Source organism: Tyto alba, unplaced genomic scaffold (assembly GCF_018691265.1).
Source record: "Tyto alba isolate M040663 unplaced genomic scaffold, T.alba_DEE_v4.0 Super-Scaffold_9, whole genome shotgun sequence".
Taxonomy (NCBI): domain Eukaryota; kingdom Metazoa; phylum Chordata; class Aves; order Strigiformes; family Tytonidae; genus Tyto; species Tyto alba.
In genome coordinates, this window is record NW_024881330.1 from 14746866 (window position 1) to 14767677 (window position 20812).

Consider the following 20812-nt stretch of genomic DNA (forward strand, 5'->3'; position numbering starts at 1 on the left):
CCTCCCAAAAGTGCTCAATGTTATAGCATACTTACTTTAAATTAAATAACAGAGAAGCAGCCTGGCTACTACCTGACCTTCACCATCATCCCATGTGGCCACATCTCCTTTCTGTGGTGGGCTTCAGAGCCCACACAGGGAATTTCAGGGTAGATTTAAATAAGACCGTAGATTTTCTGACTAGTTAGTTCTTGCTGTTGTATTAAAAATTTCTTGGAAGCTTTTCCTCCTATTACCTCTTCCGGTTGTCCTCCTCGAGTGGGATAGTATACAACCCTGTATTTTTCCACTTTGCCTGGTGCATGGGTCCAGCTAACCCGGAATCCTCTAGCTGTTACCTCAGATGTGACCAAATCCGAAGGAGCCCCAAGTGAAGCAACAATTGTTCCTAGGTTAGAGACAACATAAATTTTTTATTCCCCTCTGAAATATATTTATTTGGTTTGTTGTATTTGCTGAAGCTCCAAAGATCACTCCTCATCAAAAAATCAAACCATTGGCTACTGCACATTTATTTAGGTCATTTTCAATGGAAACAAAGAGCTAATAATGAGTATTGCACATAAGAGTTTTCACAGGGACTAAGTCTCCATTGTTTTTCATAAACCTTTATACAAAGGAGACAAAAACTCAAAACTAAGCCTTTCTGTCTTTATTCCCATCAGTCTTTCAAGCCCTTTCCTTCTGGGTGTTTTTTTTTTTTTCAGGTTCCTTTCCTCCCAGTCACAAAAAACATCTAAGTACATATACAGCTGTGATCTCCTGTGGTCCTCTGCAGGTTGGAAACTGATATGCTTCCTGTCAGCAGATTTAAGAGATGTAGTGAATGGTCATCTTCACTGGCAATCACTCATTTCCACAAAGATGTCTCATCTCTCTATGGTTTTTCCATCCTCTCCCTCTCAATTTCCCAACTGACTCCTTACTCCACCCACAAAACACAGCTAATATTCTGTTTTTCTTTCAGTTTCCAGGTGAATAGAAGAGGGAAAAGATGGAGTGAAGCCTTATTAATACACACTTTTTCAATGCACAGATAGAAATAATGTGTGAAAGGCAGCCTTCCTTACTGATATGTATGACAAGCTTACTGAAAAATCACTCAGCATTTCTGTGATATTACAGAATCACAAGCCAAGCAATACAAATGAAATCCACTGAAGCCTTTCAGAAGGAATTTCCTCAGGTAGGACTGGTTCTCTGGCCAACTGCAACATCTTTTCATAGCCATTTCTTTTGTTCAGAAAAGCAAAAAAAACTGTAGTCAGAAAAGGCTTTTTTGTATAAGAAAAATTTTCTTCACCACCATTTATTCTTATGATCTGGAATATACTTTTTGTGCATTAAATAAGAGGAAAAAAATCTATCACCAGAAAGAGACAAATCTTAATAGTTGAAAATTTCAAAAACTTATGAGACAATAAAAACATTAAGTTTGGAGATGGAAAGCACAGCAAAAACATAGCCATTCCATGTGCAGCTGTAAAAGTAATTCATCCTCAAAACTGTGTATTATAAAAAAAATTTCCTTACCCACCACTTGGAAATAGTTACAGCAGAATGAATGCATATTTTGTATTTTTTTGGTACTACCAAATACTGTAATATTTACCACTATCAAAGTCAGAGAGCAAAAGATCAAATATATCAAAGCAAGAATAAAACATACCTAGGAAGATAACTTCCCTGACAATGTACTTTCTTGTGAACAAAAGAATATACAGCAGGAGCCAAGTGCCAGAAACCAGCATAGAACTGCAGGTATTTGGAATAAGATTTGTAGCTCCAAATTCATATTAGGATACATTACATCTAGTTTCTTATTCACCTTTGATTTCCTTTTCCTGTTCCTCTACTCGTGAGCACACTGTTCTGGTAAGACCTTCAACAATGGTGTGCATGAAGTTAAAGTCAGCAACATTGTAGACATGTGTGCTGTCAGGTTCAGAGGCAATCTCTTTGAGTTCATTTATATCTGCATTCTTTACACCTTTCATTGGAAAGAAAAATAAAGAAAATATTTTCAATAAAAAAAGGTAAAAATCTTGTATACAAAGGGATTGATAAAAAAATATTAAAATCCACTTCTTTCTCTTTGTTTTTATTACCAACTACAGATTGCACTGTTGTTAAGATGTTACTTTAAGACAGTAGTTTCTGCCAGCATAACTGGCATTTTTTCAGCTGTCTCCTGATAATGTAGCATCCACATATACTGCTAAATTCCAGTTATTGCAGCAATGATTTGGAGAACATATTAAAGAAGATTTAAATTAATTTCCTTAATATAGAAGGCAACAGATACAAATAAACCAGAGTATAATGGGACACAATATATGGATATGGCAGAGTACACACCAATAGCAAACAGCTCAATGCCAGCATCTCGCAGATTTTTAGCAGGAGGGATAACATCATCTTGGGACTTCCCATCAGTGATCAGTATACCGATTTTAGATACTCCAGGTCTTGCACCTGCTTCAGGCTTAAAGCTGTTTTCCAAAATGTAAGTTAAGGCAAGACCTAAAAAAGGAAAGATTTTAAAAGACTTTAAGAGGGAAAAATGTCCATTAATTTTGCTAATATCACAGTGTTTATTTTTCCACTCAATTTAAAAATCCTGAAAAACCTTATAATGAAGGATAAACATAAAAGAATTTATTTACTGAAAAATTAAATTCCATCAAGCAACCTAAACCACAGAGAAGCTGACATTCATCTTTAGCATCTTTTGATCAATCACTATATTTTAAACTGGCCATGGAAACCTAAATTGATCTTCTTGTGAATGTATCATCTTTTCTTTCTTATTCTACGAAGTTAGAATAGGAAGTCCCCTCTCCTTCTACCTATGTTGCTTATATGAAAGTACATGCTCTGGATAGCTTAGAAAGTCCCCATACTACATAGAATCTTACTTTAATTTATTTGTTACTTTGTTTGTTCTTTTCAACTTACAAGCTGAACAAAAACTCAGATAAAGTTTAGAGAGAATCTGATTTTAATCAGATTCTCTCTGTTTAAAGGGAAACTCCTAATTATTTAAATAGGAAAACTCCTAATTATTTAAAGGGAAGGAAGAAGAACAACTCAAGACAAATTTACATGTCACAATGATATCCTGTCTGAAAATTCTCTTAAGTCTCCCACAGCAAAGGTATCTAACTCGCCTTTTCTAACATCCGTATAAAGTAATCATGATAATTTACTACTTGCTACCTCACAGTAATCTCATTCCTAGAATCATACTAGAGTTCTTCTGTCCTTTCTCTCACTGCAATCACTACTCCTACCAAAATAAAGGCTGCTGCAAAAGAGAATCTTCCACATTCTTTCTCCCTTTCCCTCCCTGCCAAATAATAATAATAATAAAAAAAAAAAAAAAAAAAGAAGGCAGCAATTTACTTAAAAGCATGTCTGGATCTTTGGACATATCATTCTCCTGGCAAGACAGGCAATATTACTAACTGCTGCTTTGATATGATACTGGAATTGTATTCAGAGACTATTTTTCCCAGGTTGACAGGCATCCCCCATTTATCCATCACTAAGTATCTTCTGGGGCTTCAGTACTCTAACTACTAAAAGGCGAATGGAAATCTAAAAGCCCCAGGTGGTCATTGGAAAAGTTACTATTGCCAGTAGTCAGATATTAAAACAACATGCTTTCCTTCTCCAGAATAAAGCCCTGTGCATGAACATTATGAATGGATTTTGCATTTTCTTCCTAGCAGGTAAAAGATTTTACTTCCAGAACAGAGAGTTCATGTACACTTTGTTTTATGAGACCCTGTCCTGACCAGAAAGTTTCCCCGTGAAGCCAAGGGACAAGCACTTCAGAAAAAACTTCACTGACATGGGATAAAGCCGTTAGCAAGCTGCAAAACCCCTATCCTTTTTACCCTTCATAATAAGCACTAACACTTCTTAGTCTGTGCAGCAGAATATGTTTTTTAATAAAAGGCAACAGCTAAAACATACACTGTACCTGTTAAGGTATTCCCTCCCTTATACGGGAGATTACGGACTGCATCCAAAACCGCATCTTTTGTGCCATAGGCATTCAAATGCCATTCAATTCGGGGATCACCACTGTACTGTGCAAGACCTAAAGAACCAGAAATTAAGGTAATCCATTAGATATTAAAGCATTTCTTTCCAAGTACACTTTAAGTACTTGGCTTCCAACAGCTTACCATAGTAAGCTTACCATAAGTAGCTTTGCTACCACACTAGAAAAACTGCATTGCTTGATGCCAAAAAAACAGTATAAAGTTGCTCTTAGTGGCAACTCCTCATTTAATTTTCAAAACCTTTCTTTCAAGTGCTAAGGAAAGTAAATGAGGAGTACCCAACTTCTTCAGAGTTTAGTAAGAATCCAACAAATTGTTTTTTGAAAAAGAATGATTTTATTTAATATACTTTTGAACAGACTAAAATATATGTAGCAGAACAGAAATATAACATTTGAGCCAGTTTAAACCATGAGTAAAGCCATACATTGGCACATTCTTCCTCCAAAAATTAAACTGCAGAGGTTTGATCTAATGCTGACTGAAGTCAGTAAGACTGTCTCCATTGCTTTTCTTCTTTTCCACTGACATTGCATTACAGTTTACAGAAGCTGAGTATCACAGTAAACTGTGAGGAATTAATACCACAAACATTCTAGCAGTATTACTCATGACAGAAGTGCTAGTTCCAGGTGAAGATGAATCTTGCACAAATAAGCAGCATAAAGCTGTAAACTACCCTGAAATAAAGGAATTTTTACATTGCTACAGAAATATTAAGAAAAAAATATGGCACCTTACCTACTCTTGTTTTCTCAGATCCCACATTAAAAGCAGAAACCAGATTTTCCAGGAACAGTCGAACAAGCCTGAAATTGAATCTGCCAATACTCCAAGAACCATCTACCAGTATCACAATATCCGCAATTGCTGGAGTTTTACAGGTAAACAGGTTTCCTGTAAGTCATTAAAATGTAAACAATATTGTTAATTCAACAATAGAATTGTAGCTTAATAAATGTATACCCTCCTCCCACTAAGCTTAATACTTAAAGCTTTCTTCATGGACAAAGCGAGAAATAAGCAAAATCACTATATGTCTTTGTTCTAAATGCAGTAATAGAACAGTTTGGCCATTATCTACTTCAGTTCTTTCATTAAGCTGTTCAAAATTACTGTTGTGAGACCCATGAAAAAGAAATACTGCTTCTAAAAATACAATACTTCAAAAATAAAAAGAGTCATATAACACAATCAAACCAGCAGTCCATTTTCATTCTCAAGAATATACATACACAGTATACAGTTCATGACACTTAACCTTAGGTGTAGACAGTGCAGAGTGCTACCTAGAGATACAGGCATCCAAAACAGCTATCAAGACCCCTTTTATAGTCAACATAGAAAAGCAGGTGTTTCTATACATCTCAATAACTGTAGAAAAACTTCTTTGGCTGCCATTGTAGACTTCTAAAGTTAGAAGTGAATCTCAGCCTGGGAGCCTACAGTAAAACTGAAAGTCAATTGAATATGCTGTATTAAACCTAAGTAGGAGGCACTCTATACAGCAAAAGTAAAATGTAAATTCTTCAGATTCAAATTCACATTCACTAGGAGAACTAGCACCATATGAAAATTTAGTCTTACAGATATATGGAAAAGTACACAAAAATAAAAGAGCATTAAAGAAGCAACAGAAAAGACCTGATGAGAATAAGCAGAGATATTATCAATAGTCTCCAAGGTTTAGCTAACCAATGGAGAAATTGGAGGAAATGGGAGTAGAGATTAGACACAAATTACAAGATAAGCCAATCAGAAGGTTTTTAAGGATACAGATTCTTAAGCAATTGAGAAGGCTAAACAAAAGTGCCACATTCGGTTCCAGAAAATGACAGGAAGGGAAGTAAGAGAAAGCAAGAGGGTTCCATAACCTCAGACAGCACTGACACATCCCAATGAAATGGTGCATGACTGTAGAGAGGGAAAAGAAATGAGTAATGTTACACAGGTATACCAAACAAGAGCTTATGTTTGAAGTATAAAAATAGCAAACTCCCCACCAGAATGACTGTAGAATAAGGATGGAAGTAGGAAAGTCAAAGCAAAGCATGTTAGTAGAAAATGTATTATGCATCGCAAACCATTTAGGGATGAAAATCATGTCCCTGAACGTAGTAAAAAACCTGCAGATTAGGGAAGTGAACTGCAGCCCAACTTTTATCATCAATTTTTTCAGCATCCACTACAGAAATCAGCTGACAAAGGATACCAACACCAAAGGTGGTGCTAACAGGAATCACCAAACACATTGTTAGAAAGAAGCTGATCTTGAGCAGAGATGCTCAGCGAATGAAAGTAATTCAGTGAGAAATAAACACAAAGATGCTTGCATTATCTCACAAGCAGCTCTCCTGTTATAGAGAGGGAATAAACCACATGGTTAACAACTTAAAACTTTAACACCATATTACTAATGACAGTATTTTAATTAAAAAAAAAAAAAAGGATAGTCTCACAGGCAAAAACAATCTGATGTGCAGCAGGACTTCAAACAATTGGTAATAATTAAAAGTTAGATTCATACTGTAGTGTGAATTCACTGTGCAAGAAACCTAATCCATAAAGTTATAGTTAATGTCTTAAACGTGTACTAAAAATGTTTTTAGAAGAACGGGGAACATTTCCTACGTGCAGCTAGCAGTGTAGAATAAGTTCTAAACACATGACAAAAATTCCACTTACAAAGATGCCAAAACAAATACTTTATTTTAGTTTTTACAGTACAAGACAACGCTATTTGAATTGGCAACACATTTTAATGTATAAACACTAGGGAACATTTAGTAAGCATCAAAAAAATTATCTTAAATTGGAAGATAAATCTAAAGGAGGTCCAAATTTTTCTATCACTGAAGTCAACAGGAAAACTTCCCCTGATTTCAGCAGGACTGGAATCTGTTTTGTGATTTAATAGGAGCTTGCTGGTTATGGCAAAATTAATGTTTTAAATTATCTTTGCCAAATAAGCTTCCTGTTAATCACCCTGCATTAATGGCAGTATTTGTCTTCCATTAACACACAGTTCAATTGTGCCATTCTCACACTGGCCATGATTAGCTTCTTAAGCTTCAAAAGAACTATTGGCAAAGTAAAACGCTACTCAACATCAGTAAGAATGATAGAACTGGACCCCTGATTCACATCCAAGCAGCTGTACTATAGCACAGATGTACCTACTCAGTATGATCCCAGCAGTTTAATCATATAGTCCAATGAGGATAACAGGATTTGTGTGGTTGTATTTCCCTTCTCTACTTCTAAAATCATATGCCTACTATGAAACCTTAGGTCTTTCTCATTTCATATCGACAAGTTTTGCCTATAAGGCTTTAATCCTGTACTGATGACTTTCTGAATAAAACCTTTTACTGGTTTTAGTAAATTTATTCAGTGAAGCAAAATCCAAAGAATAAATAAAACAATAAAGGCATTCCTTTCAAAATTTTATTTCCACATCATCAGATCAGTGCAAATAGTATCATTCAATTATTTTTTTCTTAAAAAAGCATGTGTGGTTTGATCCAAGACTGTACTGCAATGTCACAGAATGTGAAAATTTGATTCGTTCTTCGTAGATAGGAGATACTTGTTGAATCTTTTCTGCATAAAACATTTAGGTTTTGTTACTTCTGTACACCCACTATTTGCTTATGTTTTCTCCTTGTTGCACTTAATAGAATTGTAGAAAGTTCCCTAAAATGGAATAAACAACAGTGAGATATTAAACAGAATAACATGCTGTATAGAAATCTTAAAAACCGGATACGATACAAACACCACATCATCCTCATTTATAAAGTTAGTCTAAAAGACACAGTATGTAGCAAATAATTTACGCACCCCACTCAGATTAGCTAATTTCCATTACCACTTCTAGCAATTGTCTTTTTCAATAATCTTTCCATACAACCGTACATGGTCATGAATTCCTATAGGGTTTGAGGATAATTTTGAACATTTCAACTATCTAAATGTAACTTTAATAGGCAATTTTCTCAAAAACATTTCTTAAAGGAGGATGACAGCATATAATTCCATATAAAAAAAGCTTCCAACATTCAGTGTTTAAGACCACTACTACAAGTTTCAATACTGTGATCAGGTTGTGCATACTTCCCTTTTACTTGGTCATCAAGAAAACAGTAGTGAGAGAGAAGGTACCACTTTCCTCTGAATTATACAATACTCACCAGTTTCAAGAGCAGGACAGTTGGGAGGAGACCAGTTACCTAATTTTGTATAATGTTTCCTATCTATGTGCTATAGATAGAATTATTCTACTTCAAGTGCTGCATTCCACAACAAACAATAACAGAGCCTGCAATTTTTAGGTTAGAGAAAATTACAAAAATTGTAAATATCCTAAAGGCAGAAAAAGAGCTTATATTTTTTACACCACCAACTATTCTCAGTGCATCCATCTACAATGGGTGGAGAAGTTTGATAGGGAGTAAGTAAAAAACTAATGGACTTTCTATAACAAATTTACAAACTTCCTAGTGTTGTTTGGCAGAAGGAACTCACCACTCTGCCAGGAAGCTAACTGAAGAGGAAGAAGCTTGGTCTGCTCATTTCTGCTTGTCACAAACGAAGGCAAAGGCTCAAAATTTCACCTCCAAAGACACCAGCATACAACTAAAGGCTACCAGCAATGTATTAGGACAAGATATTTGCACAAAACTTGCTTCAGTATTGCCAACAGTCAAATCATCATCAAGAACTTTGGTTCCTGTGTATCAGGGAAACCTTTCAAAGAATAACCAGGATTGAAGGAATTTTGCATCTACCAAATTAGGTTTCCTGCCTTTGATCCCTCAAGCCCCCACACATAAAGGTGATGCAGTTGCTTGCAATTCCAACATACAAGTGCCATAGCACTATCGAGACCCGTGTCAGAGTTTGGCTGAGAGTGAGCCAATGACGGTGACGTTGAGAAAAAAAGATCCAGTTTTTTGTGGTAGAGGGAGAGTTATTGGAGCCTGCAAAACGTGACCCTGGGGACATCCCACTGAAGGGAATGGTGTGTAGAGTGAGGACCTGGAGGGATCCTGGCAGTATGGGAAACGCACAGAACAAAACATGGTCTGCAGGCTTCTGTAAACACTGACTACCTCTCTGAGGCTGCATTTTCAACCTGTCGCTGTTCTTTCACACATGCATTCAGTGAGCAAGGGAGAAATGTTAAAAAACAAGTTTGGCCAAAAAAACCTGCAAACCTTACTTAAATACAAATACTAAACTATGATTTTTAGACTACAGTAGTGGCTTTTGACTTTTGGAGGTAATAGTACTACTCTTTGAGAGTTCTTTGAAAGGCAAAGGGAGAAGCAGCAAATAGAGGCACTGCCACCTGGGAGGACTCAATGCCTTAGAAGAACCAGTTCAATTTGCATGCAGTTATGATATATTTTGCAGAAACACATTTGATATTTTGCCTCCCCTTGGTATGAAACTCGGTTCTCATTTTCAAGAGCCAAAACACACAATTCTGCTAGAAGAAGTTAAGACTATAATTCTTTCTGAGTCTGCAATATGTCGTTTCTTTTCGTACTCCCTGTCACAGTGGAAAAGTCAAATAATACACATGGAAGGAGAAGAAGAAAGTTCAAGTAGAGGTCAGTAATAATACAGTATGAATGGAAGACTCGTTCACGGGGTAACAAAGCACAGAAGGCAAGAAGCTTGATGACAGAAGCGAGTGAAAAATACGTTGTGAATAAAGCATGAATGACAGAGAAAAGTCAGTCCTCCACAGTGATTGACAGTACCACAGCTGAGGAGAAGTATGTCTGAGGACAAGGGCAATATAAATCTGTATCAGCAAAATGTCACTTCTTTTTTAAAAAAGAATTAAAAAAAGAGGGACGTGAGGCAGTGTTCAGCTCCAAAATTCAGCAACTTACTAGTCCACGCTTCTGACATTGATATTATTGGACTGAGCTGGTGATATCATCATTGCACTTAGACCTCAGTTTAACATATCCCATATGTCAGGCTACAGACCAGACAAATGCATACAACATAACTGTTTTTCTTTGAACTAGATCCAACCATAGCTTGAATTTGAAGGACTCAAATGCTGGAACATCATTAGGTTGAAAGAGCAGCCCAATGAAGTTAGAAGTTTATCCCTGCTCCCTAGGAAAAAAAAAAAAATAAAAATAAAATAAAGCAGCCAGCCCTTTCCCATGCATCTTCTTCTGTTCCAGGAAACTAATATAGCCCAACTGGCAGGCATACAAATTGGTTATTTGGGGAAGTTTGAATATTAAGATTTACTAAACCTGTTGTGTCTAATCATGTCACATTTGACTGTGAATACTGTAGTTCAATAATGTTGCTTCTTTCAAAAAGTACACAGAAATAAATAAATATTATTTAAGGCATGCCTTTTGAATTTAAAGCCACAAAACTAATTAAAGCAGTAGCTGGTAAAACACATTAATTGCCTACCTATACTAGCGATAATCCTCAAGTGTGAGAGAAGGAAGCATATAGCCATTTTCTGTGCACCTTTCCATACACACTCAGTGACAGTTGAGCAGTAAACAATCACTACCTTAGAAAAACTTTTAAAACTTTCTTCCTATATCTTTACTTTGTAATTTACTTGAGAGACAGAATAAATATAAAAGGCAACTATGAAAGCAAGTGCTAATATTTTCTGGCAGACCATTACTGATTGATGGCACTGAAGCACCTGAGGTCTGCAGCAGCTTCCCAAACAGCAACACTACATTCTCTTGGTCTGCATACCTAGATAGAAAAATATGTTTTAAAATCCCCCTGCATTTAAACTGAGAGTTCAAAACATTTATCTTAATTTCTCTTCTAACAGGCAACATGTCAACACAGAACAAAGTACACTGCTGAAATCTTTCCTGAAACTGAATTTCAACATGGCAAGATACTGTGTCCATTTAGACATAAGGATTTACACTGAAGATGGTCCACAACCCTCCTTGTGAAGTACATGAAACCTAAGAAACTCTTCTGCAGATTACAGTGATAATTCTCTACTTGTCTTTGCTCTCAGTTCTGCATTTGAGTGCATGACTGTTTTAAATGAAACAGCTGTCGCAAAGTCTAAATTACTTTTCAAGTCAAAGAACTACAATTTTTTATTAATATGGTCATATTTATCCACCATTCCTACGTAACAAATACACCAGGATTTAAAAGGTTTATTTTTCCCTTTGTTTTAATGAAGTATGAAATCCCTGAGACAGTTTTCTCTGGCTATGTAGAAGGCATTTAATCAGGGGGCTACAGACAAAATTGGCACTCAGAAATCTTCAACATTTATTAAGCTGTATGTATAAATCCCTCTAAACCATGATAAAGAGATGGTCTGTGCCTGAGCTTGTAACTATATTACAGCTTTAACACAACAGGTGAAATAACAGGAAAAAGCCTGCCTGAGAGAACAAGCTGCATATCTGTAGAAGTTATTAACACAGAACTAATTAAAAATTAGTTGAACTGAACTGCTACAACACTGTTACATACATAGATCCAGGTACATATGATGTTGTGGCCAGTATGTCAAGAAACAAAAAAGATGGTGCAGTACAGTTACAGTGCAGAAGACTATCAAACTCAAGTCCCTATACTACCTTCAAGCATTTCTTGAAATTATATTATCACAATTTATCCAATGTATATGCTTGTATAAATATAAATACACCAAGATCTTCAGAAGCATTACTAATTTGGATGCCACGTGTCAATCTACAAAAGCTCGGGTTGAAATTCGTGCCCTCTTGAATGTAACAATCCGTTGTCTAATTAGCAGAGATGTCTGAGTAAACATCCTATTCTGAAAAATCTCTGACTCCCAGAATCACAGGGTAGCAGAGGTGGGAAGGGACCTCTTAAGATCGTCTGGTCAAACTGCCCTGCTCAAAGCAGGGGATACTACAAGAGATTGCTCCGGGCCATGTCCAGTCAGGTTAGAGTCTCCACAGATGGAGACTCTACAACCTGAAGTAACCTGCTCCCGTGTTTGACCATCCTCACAGTAAAAAAAGTGCTTTCTTTGATTAAATGGAATTTACAGTTATTTCAGTTTGTGTCCACTGCCTCTTGTCCTTTGACTGGACACCACTAAGAAGAGTCTGTCTCTGCCTTCTTTACTCCTTCCAATGTGTATTTTTACACACTGGAAAGATACCCTTTGAGCCTGCTGTCTTCCAGGCTGAACGGTCCAGCTCTCTCCGCCTCTCCTCTTATGAAAGATGCTCCAAGCCCTTAATCATCTTCATGGCCCTTCACTGGACTCACTCCAGTAAGTCTATATCTTCCTTCTACTGGGGAGACAACCCAGCACTGGACACAGAACTACACATGTGGCCTCACCAGGGCTGCGCAGAGAAGTATCACCTCCCTCGACCTGCTGACAACTTTCTAATGCAACCCAGGAGGCTGTTGGCCTGCTTTACAAGAAGGGCACATTACTAACTCATCATCAACCTGTCCACCAAGACCCCCATGGCCTTTGCTGCAAAGCTGAGTTCCAGCCAGTCAGCCACCAGCATGTCCTGGTGCCAGGGGTTATTCCTCCCCAGGGGCAGGACTCTGCACTTGCCTTTGTTGAACTGCATGACATCCCAGTCAGACCATTTCTTCAGCCTGCTGAAGGATGTTCTGAATGGCAGCACAGCCTTCTGGTATATCAACCATTCCTCCCAGTTTTGCATCATCTGCAAACCTGATGAGAGTGTACTCTTTCCCCTCATCCCAGTCCTCACGTGACTGTAGGTTCTCACCTCCCTCCCACATCATTCCTGTTTTAAAGCTCTTCTCACCAGGCTGGCCAGCCTGTTAGCAGAGATTGTTTTGCCCCAATGTCCTGGGTTTGAGTGAGTGGTGGTGTTTTTTGGTAGCAGGGGAGGGGGCTATAGGGGTCAGATGGATCGCTTCTCTTCCAAGCAGTTATTGAATCTCAAAGCGGGTTCCATTGTCACAGAAACCTAAACCCTGTTGCTGACAGCAGCTGCAAAACTAGTTGTTGACCTATAGGATCTGCCCAGTCCTCCTCAAGCCCTTTCCCCTCCTAAGTGGGATCAAGGAGAAGACCACCTGAACCCCCATGCCCTTCACCATTGCCCTCAGAGCCACACAGTTGACCGTTTGCCACCAAATGCAAAGAGACCTTGGCAACAGGATTACCATAATTAGTTTCCACCTATTTAATTCCTGATCTCTTAAAATATGTGCTATTAAGCAAAAGCAGACAAATATTAAAACAAAAAAGTCCTCCTCAGAGGATTTGATTTTGTAGTTGTTTGGTTATGTCTTAATGAGCAATTTAAAAGAAGAATCCCTAAAGTCTGTGCTACCGCACTGTATTGAAGTACTGATCAGTGGGCTAAGCAGCAATAAACACATCCCAGATATCTTTCCCTAAGTGAGCATTTAAGATGATAACCTTTGATATTCTTTTCCTCTAGTTCACAGACTTTCAAAATGCTCTCATCCACTAAAGTAACTATTCCCTGCCATAAACAAATTACTAAATAGCTATGTTGCACTTTTTTCCCCTCAGGCAGATTACACTGCTGTCCTGCAGCATTTCTTTCTGTCCAAGATTCCAGTCTCTTCCATTCACTTGTTTTTTCTTTCATCTTGTATTTACAGTACCATCCAGCTAGACAGATGAACAGTGCAATATCATATGAGGTGGATAGTTAAATTTTTAAACTACAGAAGGAGTAATAATAAATCTCGAAATAATTTGCTGAATATTTTTTTCCATTCAATGCCATTTATAGCTAATTTTCTTTATAGTGTTTCAAAGGCTTTAATACAACAAGTCTTATCTCCAAATCCACATGCTTTTTTAAAAAATAAAACTAAAAATATAATGCAGAACCTTATCCTAAGAGTGTAGTACAGGGATTTTCTTACTAAATTCATTCTACAGAGGAAGGCAATTTTTTCATCTTTAATTTGCAGACATATGAGAAAAATACTAATCTGATCTTACAGAAAAGGACAGCATAGGAAGTAATATGACTAATGATTACATTGCATATGATATTTTTTTAAAACCTCTTTCAGAAACAATGGCAAATTCTAAATCTGTAAGAGTGAATTTAAAATTAATGCTGAGGAAAAGACAATTATTTCAATTAATCTAGACAGATTACTGGCTTCTACCAAAGTATACAACTGTTACGGGAGCTGTCAAAAACAAAGAAGAGTCCTATCATGAGGTACTATGCTTAGACATCTGGGTTTATTTTTAGTTTGGCCAGTATCTACTTAGCGATTTACAATAACCAACCATAGTCAAAATGAAACTGCCAGCCCTAACTGAAACCATGTATTTCAATATGCACACATATAAGTTAAATCACCCTGATGCCTGAAAAGCAGGGTGAGGGCAATCATATAAAAATTTATTAAAATAGTCCTATGGAGCTCAACAGAGGATTTTTAAATTTTTTTTTCCAAATAAAAAATGTTCAATATTCAATAAATAATTATTCAATATTCAATAAATATTTTTTCAGTTGTTGCTCATTTTTTGCCAATAAATAGTAATTTTTGAATAATTACATTCTATTAGATCAGTTTTAGGGTTTCCTCCTGACATCTGTTTTCTACTCCCAGATGAATAGAATAATAACAGTTCCAAAGTTGGCAAAGGACCTGTGATTCTTTTGAGACAAAACACGAGCTTCTGAGTGTCATTTTTTTTTAAGGTATAGCTAAACAGAACTGCCCCATCGAAGTCATAAGAGTATCTCAAACAACCTCTAACAGATACATCATTATTGCTTGCAACTGATGATTTATTACTACTTCTTGGCGAACAAAATAACATTAAACTGCTCCTAAGGCAGAAAGGTATGCCATAGTTTGATGCCACCTCCCCATTCCCTAGGTATTGAGATAAATTTGGATGTTGAGTTTGAAAGGTCTTGAGGGTATGGAGAGGAGAGATGAAATGAGATATGGGGTAGGGAGACGAGGGATGAAATGAGTGCTATTTCACAGGCCACAGCCAATTTAGCCTTTTTTGAAGGAGCTACCGAACCTATGTTCACAATTTACAGTTTTCCTTCCTTTATTATACTTTTTAGAAAGATCAGTGCAAAAGTCCAGAAACTGCACCACATATTTTTAACCACATAACCAAACCAAACCAAGCCCAAGTGAAGACTGTGCTGAGACTAACATATACTTCTGAAACAGATGTCTGCACCACTATACAGCCCTAATTCTGCTAACTTTCCTGCATACAAGGAAACTAAATATGTACAGGCATCAAGCTGGTGCTCCAGAGAAGCTCCTTTGAGGATTTCAGGAGAGCAGAGTACAAGAATACCATGGCTCCACTTACTGGGGAATAACAACCACTTCATGAGCCAAAGACACACACATAAAACCCAGTAGTAAGATAAGAAAACAGGATGCCCTCATTATATGCAGACAGACTGGTACGATCAGTACAGCTGACCAGACAGGTGAGAACACCTCTGAGGTGGAAAACATGGACCACTCAGCCAGGTAAGTAAATTCTATTTCAGCTACTAACTAGCAGCTTTTCAAACAAGGGGCATGGCTCAGTTTTAACACCAAGGATTACTCAGCACACAGGGCACCAGGTAAAGGGTGCTGACCATGAGACAGCCCAGAATCAGAGTCCTGCATCAACAGGTCCAGAAAGAACATGAAGACCTCAGATTCCACAGTGAGGGTGGAAATGACCCTGAAATCATATCTCCTCAGTACAAGCTCCTGTGTGATGTTGATCAACGATGTTAGTATCAGATGAATGAGACAGACTGTGAAACAAGGCTCCCTCCCTGTCAAAATGTAGGGAACAGCCTTGAAGGGGAACTTGTACAGCAGACAGCTGAAAAGCTAAAGATTCAGCATCTTCTAGTTGAATGCAAGACAAGGCCATCTCAGGGATCACAGTCCCTGAAAAGAGATACCAAAACATTAACCTTAACCTCCCATTTTGCTGTTCAGAGCACAAAGCAATGCAGCTTGTTAATCAGGGTATTCAATACAACTGGAAAGCAAATTCATAATGAGTTTGCTGATGAATGCATCAATCTTTTATGATTGTAGCTTTCTTATAAGAGGGTCTTGGGCTTGCACTTCAGTGTTTATTAATGTATCTGTCTGTTACCACCTCCCAAAAGCTTTTTTTGGTTCTCTCTTCAAGATTGCTATACAAATTTTAAAAACTGCCCAGAGTTTCAACTTGTTACTATATAACTTCAAAGGCCAGGTAGTGTCTTTCATCAAAGACAACATCACTCATGATATATTGAGATATTTGCCTAGAATATATAAATAGTCATAAGCAAGCCTGCAGACTTCAGACTATGAGAATTCATGCTGCCAGATGATGAAGAACTGTGAAGGAGTGTCTCAGCATGGTAGCAACTTAAGTATTTCAATAATGAAACTTGTCAACATGGACCCTGAATCTGACTTAAGGTCTCTTGCTGCCAGCAGAATCCAGCCATGTCAGCACACTGTGGATTGGATGGGTGCTCAAGAGCTAATGACTTGAAGAGATGAAAAGCAGTCTGAAGAGAATGAAAGACTGTTCATTCAGCTGAGCTTCTACTAGTCAGTCATTCAAGAATGTGAATAGCAGTCTCCCACTTCAACTAAGAATAGACTTTACAAAAAAAGGTCAGTGCCTTAGGGAAAGCTACCAAAGAGGGAAAACCCAGACAGGAGATTGTCAGCTGGTTCAGACTTACCAAGCATTATACATCTTTACTGTGCAGAGACATGAGGACAAACATTTTAACTCAAGGATTATGATCCTGAGGATAAGTATCTTGTAACTCAAGTGCTATGAACCTGAGTAGTTCTGATATTAGGAGCTGGATCACTTTATCACAAAAATAAAATTTATGTTTAGGCCCGAGATAGGCTAAGTCTCTTTTTCTACTCTTTGTACACTGAGATATTAGGAAGAGAGCTCTAAAGTTGTTTTTGGTTTTTCATTTTTGTTTTTTTTTTTTTCTCTGAGATACAGATTCTCTAGATATCTATGTCAACTCGGTGTCTACTTTTCGATGAAGCAGATGCATTCAAGGAGAGTTCTTAAAGACAGACAGGGAGGGAGACTGTGGACAGCAGGAAGGCAATCTGTCCAATCTCCAGCTTCTGCCTGGCCTGAAACACTGTATGAGAGGTAATGCACAACTACGACCATTTATATAATGTTAACTTACTTTGCAGATCAACAAAGCAGACAAGGCAGTTACAAAATATATGAGACCCTTCCTATGCTAAGATCAACCCCTCCCCCCTAATCTCTCTCTTTTTCTCGCTGTTCTCTCTTCCCTGATCTCACTTCAATTGGGGATTCCTTCTGTCAGGATGAAAGTACACTACTTAAAGTGAATCCTTTCCCAATTCCAGCCTTCATAGCCACTTTTGGGTCTTCAGTTTCAAGCTTGCTTTCTCTCAAGAACACATTTCTCTCTTATTCAGATGATTTCAACATACTTGCAAGTAAACTCATGGCTATTTAGACTGGCCAGACAGCAGATGTAAATGCTGCCATCTCTAAATGTAGATCGCTTGCTTTTCTCCAAAGCAACTACCAAAATGATGGCCAAAAAAAAGCATTCAAGAATTCTGTCCATGTCAGTGCTGATACTTCCTATCAGGTTTTCCAGTTGTGGGAGGCAGGAAGCAGGAGCCTGACAAAGGATCTTGGCCAGGTCCATAAAAGTATTGCCATTACAAAAGGAAATCTAACTTGCAAGTAGTAGTCAAAGGGTACAAAAGCTTAGCTATGTCCTCCAGAGAAATTCATATGATGAACTCCTGGAATAAGCATTGATCACCCACAGCACAATGAGCTAAACTTTCCAGACAGTAAGGAGGAGTTTACCCAAGAGTTTCCTTGCAACAGAGTCCTCCTGTAAATCCTCCAGTGACTAACAAGGAATTTCTAATGTACAAAGCTCTGCATTGTGGCTCACAAGTTTATAGACTAGTTTGGAAACTTAATGGATGCCTCTCATCAAATTCTACCTTCTCTGAAGCACAGAAACCAAGATCGCTTGGATGTGGTATCCTAAATTCCTATGTCAAAGAAAGTAATAGTATATTCTTCCAAGTCTACTTCCTGTTTTCAAACAGATATTTGCATCACCTGAAAGACGAAGAGGTCCATGAGGAGTCACATAGAATGGCACAAGTTAAAAAATAGTCACTGTCAAAAAAAAATCATGCTCCGCCAACCTAGCATGGATGGGGACCTGCTGCTAAGATGGATGTGCAGCTTTTAAGTGGAGTCCAGAGCAGAGATCTTTCAGCACCACATCAGGATGGTGACCTGACCAGCAGTGAAACCACTGACACACCAGACTGGCTGAAGGCATTTAAGTGAGAGTCTTATTGGCAAAGATCAGATGGTCAGGTGCTGCATTCACTAATGAAAGCTGAGATAGGATTCATCATGGATCCTCTGCTTGAGCTAAGGTTGGGTAGAACAAACCCAGGTGAGTCCAAAGCCAAAGTGACAGAGTCTGAAGCAAAAATAGTTCTATAAAATTATTCCTGGGCTAAGCAGCTTCAGAATGGTCAGAAGAGTGTCAGAAGAGCATGGTCCAAGCGTTCCCCAGTCTTCTCAAGGGAGACATGGGGATCTGAGGCCACCCTCCTACAGAAGTATAAGTAATAGAGTAATTTTATGTTCATAGTACCTTTAATTAGCAAATACTAGAATAAGCAAGTATAAACCATACACACAAGAGCTATTCACAGTCAGGTCAAAGGACTGCACGTCACTCCATGCCACACTGTTGCAAAGCAATTTTTGGTAAAGGCTATTAAAATCCTTGTCAAGATGGTAAGCACAGAACTCAAAAGTAAACTGAAAAAAAAGCAGTCCTGAAGTAACATAACAGCCTACACAGAACACAGGTACCTATCTGGGAGGCAGTTAAACAACAGCAAACGTGCATCCTATTTCATACATGTCAAGGTAATGCATCCACATACCCCCGACAGACACTGCAGAGATGAAATATTCAAGCCTCAGTATGATATATATACATCTTTCAGGGAAATGTAGACAGTAGCCTACCATTTAAACAGATGCAAGCAATAGTTCTAAACTCCACTATACTTTTTGATGCAGACTTTTACACATGTCCAACAATGAAACATATCATATTGGAGTACTCCACAGTGCTTAAAGAATTTATCATATCTCCAAAGTATGAAATTGGTCTGTCCCTATTCTGCAGGCTCTAAGAAACTGATGCTAAAGACTAATGGCCAGGGTATGTCTACACTTCATAATGGAGGATAAGGTAGAAGTCCTTAAGCTAGCTAGTTCTGAACAGGCTTGCACATTCACCAGGGAGAGCGCTACACTGGACAATATAGCTGCACTGCTGTTAGTTTTGTAGTAAACTTGGCTGCATCTAGTTCAAGCAACCTTTTGATACCCAACTGAACTGCACTAGAACAAAAAAAAAAAATGGTAAGTAGAAATTTTAATTACAAAACCCCACTGATCAGCAAATACTAATCACATATTTATTAAAAGTGACAATATACCTCCCTGGTGACATGCTTTACCTATCACCCAGCCTCAGGTCAAGTAGTTCAGTGTTTGCCTCTTGCATAAGTACAGCATAGATGCAGAAACTAAACATTAATTACAGGGGTCTCATCTTGCTGATATCTTCCAAGACCAACAACACATTTTTATAACTTGTACTCACATTTTTATAACTTGCACTTACTTCATAACATGGTCTGTTCATGGTTCAGACTGGTGTGGGGTTACTGCTTATGGGGTAATGAGACTTATGAGATACAGGAAAAAATATCTGGACATTATACAAGATTTAGTATGATCTATTTAGGGGAGGAATCAAAGGCAACGAAAGGGAGGAATCAAGGTAGTTTGGTGAGGAACAAGCATGGGAAAATAGATAAAGGGTTAAAGGGGACCAGTTCCATCTACACGGGTGGTTGGTTAGTACCTGTTCAGCCAAGTCCTGTGCTTGATCATCCCAGACTTATTGGGACTACATGCTCAGTCTTACTACTGGTTGGATCTGGGGATGTGGAGCTGGGGCAACCCTGAATGCTTCTACACAAGACAAAAAAGAAATCGTATCCACAGTGGAAGAGCCAGTTACTTTCCAATAAACTTTGTTTTTACCCTCAGAGTGCAGAAGCAGATTAATATGCAAGGGTTGAGAAGATAAGGACTGTTTAGGAAGCACAGAATGACACTGGAGAAAAATGCTCACACAACATGGTTACTATCTCTTTCTTCTGCTTGCTCATAATACAAGCGCTAAAGTGCCCTCCAGAAAGCTCAGTGAAACACTGTTAGTAAAGCCAATTATAGGTTGTGTAAAGGCATAGTTAATGAGTTCCATAGCCTAGGAATTCGGAAAGTAATAAAAAAATAGAAAAATGTCATGACTAAAAACAACATTTGCAGTTACAATAGCCAGGATGAAGTGAGTAAAACTATGAAACACGGCCAACAGAGCAGAAGTTCAGAAGGTATTAATTCCTGTGGCTTAGCCAAATACCTCATACCACTCATTTCACACTGTCTAGTAATACTTATTGAAGCATCTAACATTAACTAAACAGACAAGTTAATAAATTAGATAATTAATCTCTTCTGCTGAAAGTATCTTAATATACCTCTCTGCAGGTTTTTTCAAAGCTTATGTGCATTAAAGGTGATACCAGTCTTGGAATAAGAA

At 37.8% G+C, this 20812-nt stretch overlaps 1 protein-coding gene across 6 annotated transcripts in view; it reads right to left on the reverse strand.

Annotated features, from left to right (window-relative positions):
* The window catches only part of COL14A1 (collagen type XIV alpha 1 chain), a 126577-nt gene that overhangs the window by 84768 nt on the left and 20997 nt on the right, over positions 1 to 20812 (reverse strand). For all 6 annotated transcript variants that reach the window (XM_032999644.2, XM_032999643.2, XM_032999646.2 and 3 more), the window contains 5 exons: positions 4815 to 4970; positions 3989 to 4108; positions 2359 to 2523; positions 1829 to 1990; positions 237 to 388 (listed from right to left, as the gene is read on the reverse strand). In XM_032999644.2, the coding sequence (XP_032855535.2) occupies positions 237 to 388; positions 1829 to 1990; positions 2359 to 2523; positions 3989 to 4108; positions 4815 to 4970 (755 nt within the window). The remainder of the gene's footprint in view (positions 1 to 236; positions 389 to 1828; positions 1991 to 2358; positions 2524 to 3988; positions 4109 to 4814; positions 4971 to 20812) is intronic.